Source organism: Amphimedon queenslandica, unplaced genomic scaffold (genome assembly GCF_000090795.2).
Source record: "Amphimedon queenslandica unplaced genomic scaffold, v1.1 AMPQUscaffold_13512, whole genome shotgun sequence".
NCBI classification, from domain to species: Eukaryota; Metazoa; Porifera; class Demospongiae; order Haplosclerida; family Niphatidae; genus Amphimedon; species Amphimedon queenslandica.
Genome location: NW_003546252.1, coordinates 586,995 through 588,643, shown reverse-complemented (window position 1 = coordinate 588,643; position 1,649 = coordinate 586,995). Strand labels below are relative to the sequence as shown.

The window sequence follows — 1,649 nt, the reverse complement described above, 5'->3', positions numbered from 1 at the left end:
TCTTGGCATAAATCCTTGTTTAAGAAGAAGTGACAGTACCCATCTCTTCACTCCAATCTTGTCCTGTTGACTGTTGTTTCTGTTGCAAGTTTATGCATGATCATTGTAAAACATGAATTAATATTATTTTTTGTATTTTTAAATACAATTTATTGAACACACATAATAAAACAATAATATCCAAGACTAACTACCTTAAGTTCTCTTAGCTGAAACTGGAAGCCTGGAACCTCCGCTAAGTATTGCAGTTGATCCAAGCAGAGCTAGATAAAAAAATTGCTCCCTTTTCCCAGTTCTGAGATCTGAGCATGCGCGACCACACCCATATTTTGGAGCACATGTTAAGTCGTGTTTCTTTAATTAACAAAATGGCGGAATGAGGTGAGCTGGGCTGGGGTGATAGAGAGAGGGCAACTTTATCTTATTGTCAGAGTTTTTTGAAAAGTTGTGGACCTGCGCATGGATAGTTGGAGTAGAATGGTGTAAAAATTAGCCTTGTAGCATTGACCAAAGACCATGATACCCTCCATTAACTGGATTGACAGAAGATGATGATGAAGACGAAAAAAGTGGACTGAACAAAACGGCCGATTTGCCGATTTTTTACTTTCCTCTTAGACAAGGTTTAGAGCCACGCTAGTAGTACCAATGGAGTCCTCTGGTCAAGATAAGGTCCTCTATGAAGTCTGGTAAGCAGAGGAGCTCGTTTTCCCCGTATAGCAAGGCTGCAAAAGTCGTGGCAGACATTTTGTTTTGGGGTGAATCCTACTTAGTAACGCTACCGCGTTACTAATTGGAATCAAATCAAACTTTTTATACACATTGTATATGCATCTCACAGAATTTAATAGAAGTGAAAAATCACTAGCAGTATTGCTAATATGATCTCAATTTAACCTAATTAACTTACCAATACAAGTGTAATTATCATTAGCGAGCTCATATCCAATAGGACAAAAACAGTTGTAACTACCAACAGTATTACTACAACCATCAGAACAACTTGCTATACCTAGCTCACACTCATTAATATCTGAAGAAAATTAGTAGAGTATAATTATTTGATTGTGCAAGTTTAAACATACCAGAGCAAAATACATCATTGGCTACAATAAATCCAGACAAGCAAGAGCAGTTGAATCCCCCAATGCTATTAATGCAAACTTGTTCACATCCTCCATTAGCAGTAAGACACTCATCAATATCTATGCATAGTGCAGTAGTATGAATAAGTCACAGATACATACCAACACAATTTGTTCCATTGTCTGTTGATGTAAACCCTTGATTGCACTGACAGGAATAACTTCCAATAGTATTAACACAGCTATGATGGCACCCTCCATTATTAATAAGACACTCATTCACATCTTAATAAAAAATAGCTACACAAAATTCATTCATTTCAGTATACCTGTGCAGTTGTGATTATCATTGTTAAGAACAAATCCTGATTGGCAGGAACATGTATAAGAGCCAATGACATTAGTGCAACTTTGACTGCATCCTCCATTGAAAGTACCACATTCATTAATGTCTATAACACAATGCTCTAATAGTTTTTATGCTTTCTAATTTTTTAACTGACCATTACAAGAGTGGCTGTCACTGTCTAGCTGATATCCTATTTGACACTGGCAAATATAACT

At 36.5% G+C, this 1,649-nt stretch overlaps 1 protein-coding gene across 1 annotated transcript in view; it reads right to left on the bottom strand.

The window, feature by feature from the left end:
• LOC100641326 (fibrillin-1-like) overlaps nucleotides 1-1,649 on the bottom strand; it is an 11,709-nt gene that overhangs the window by 2,698 nt on the left and 7,362 nt on the right. The window contains exons 36-40 of the mRNA XM_020004268.1: nucleotides 1,589-1,647; nucleotides 1,415-1,537; nucleotides 1,248-1,370; nucleotides 1,086-1,205; nucleotides 911-1,033 (exon numbers count right to left, since the gene is read on the bottom strand). Coding sequence (XP_019859827.1) covers nucleotides 911-1,033; nucleotides 1,086-1,205; nucleotides 1,248-1,370; nucleotides 1,415-1,537; nucleotides 1,589-1,647 — 548 coding nt within the window. The remainder of the gene's footprint in view (nucleotides 1-910; nucleotides 1,034-1,085; nucleotides 1,206-1,247; nucleotides 1,371-1,414; nucleotides 1,538-1,588; nucleotides 1,648-1,649) is intronic.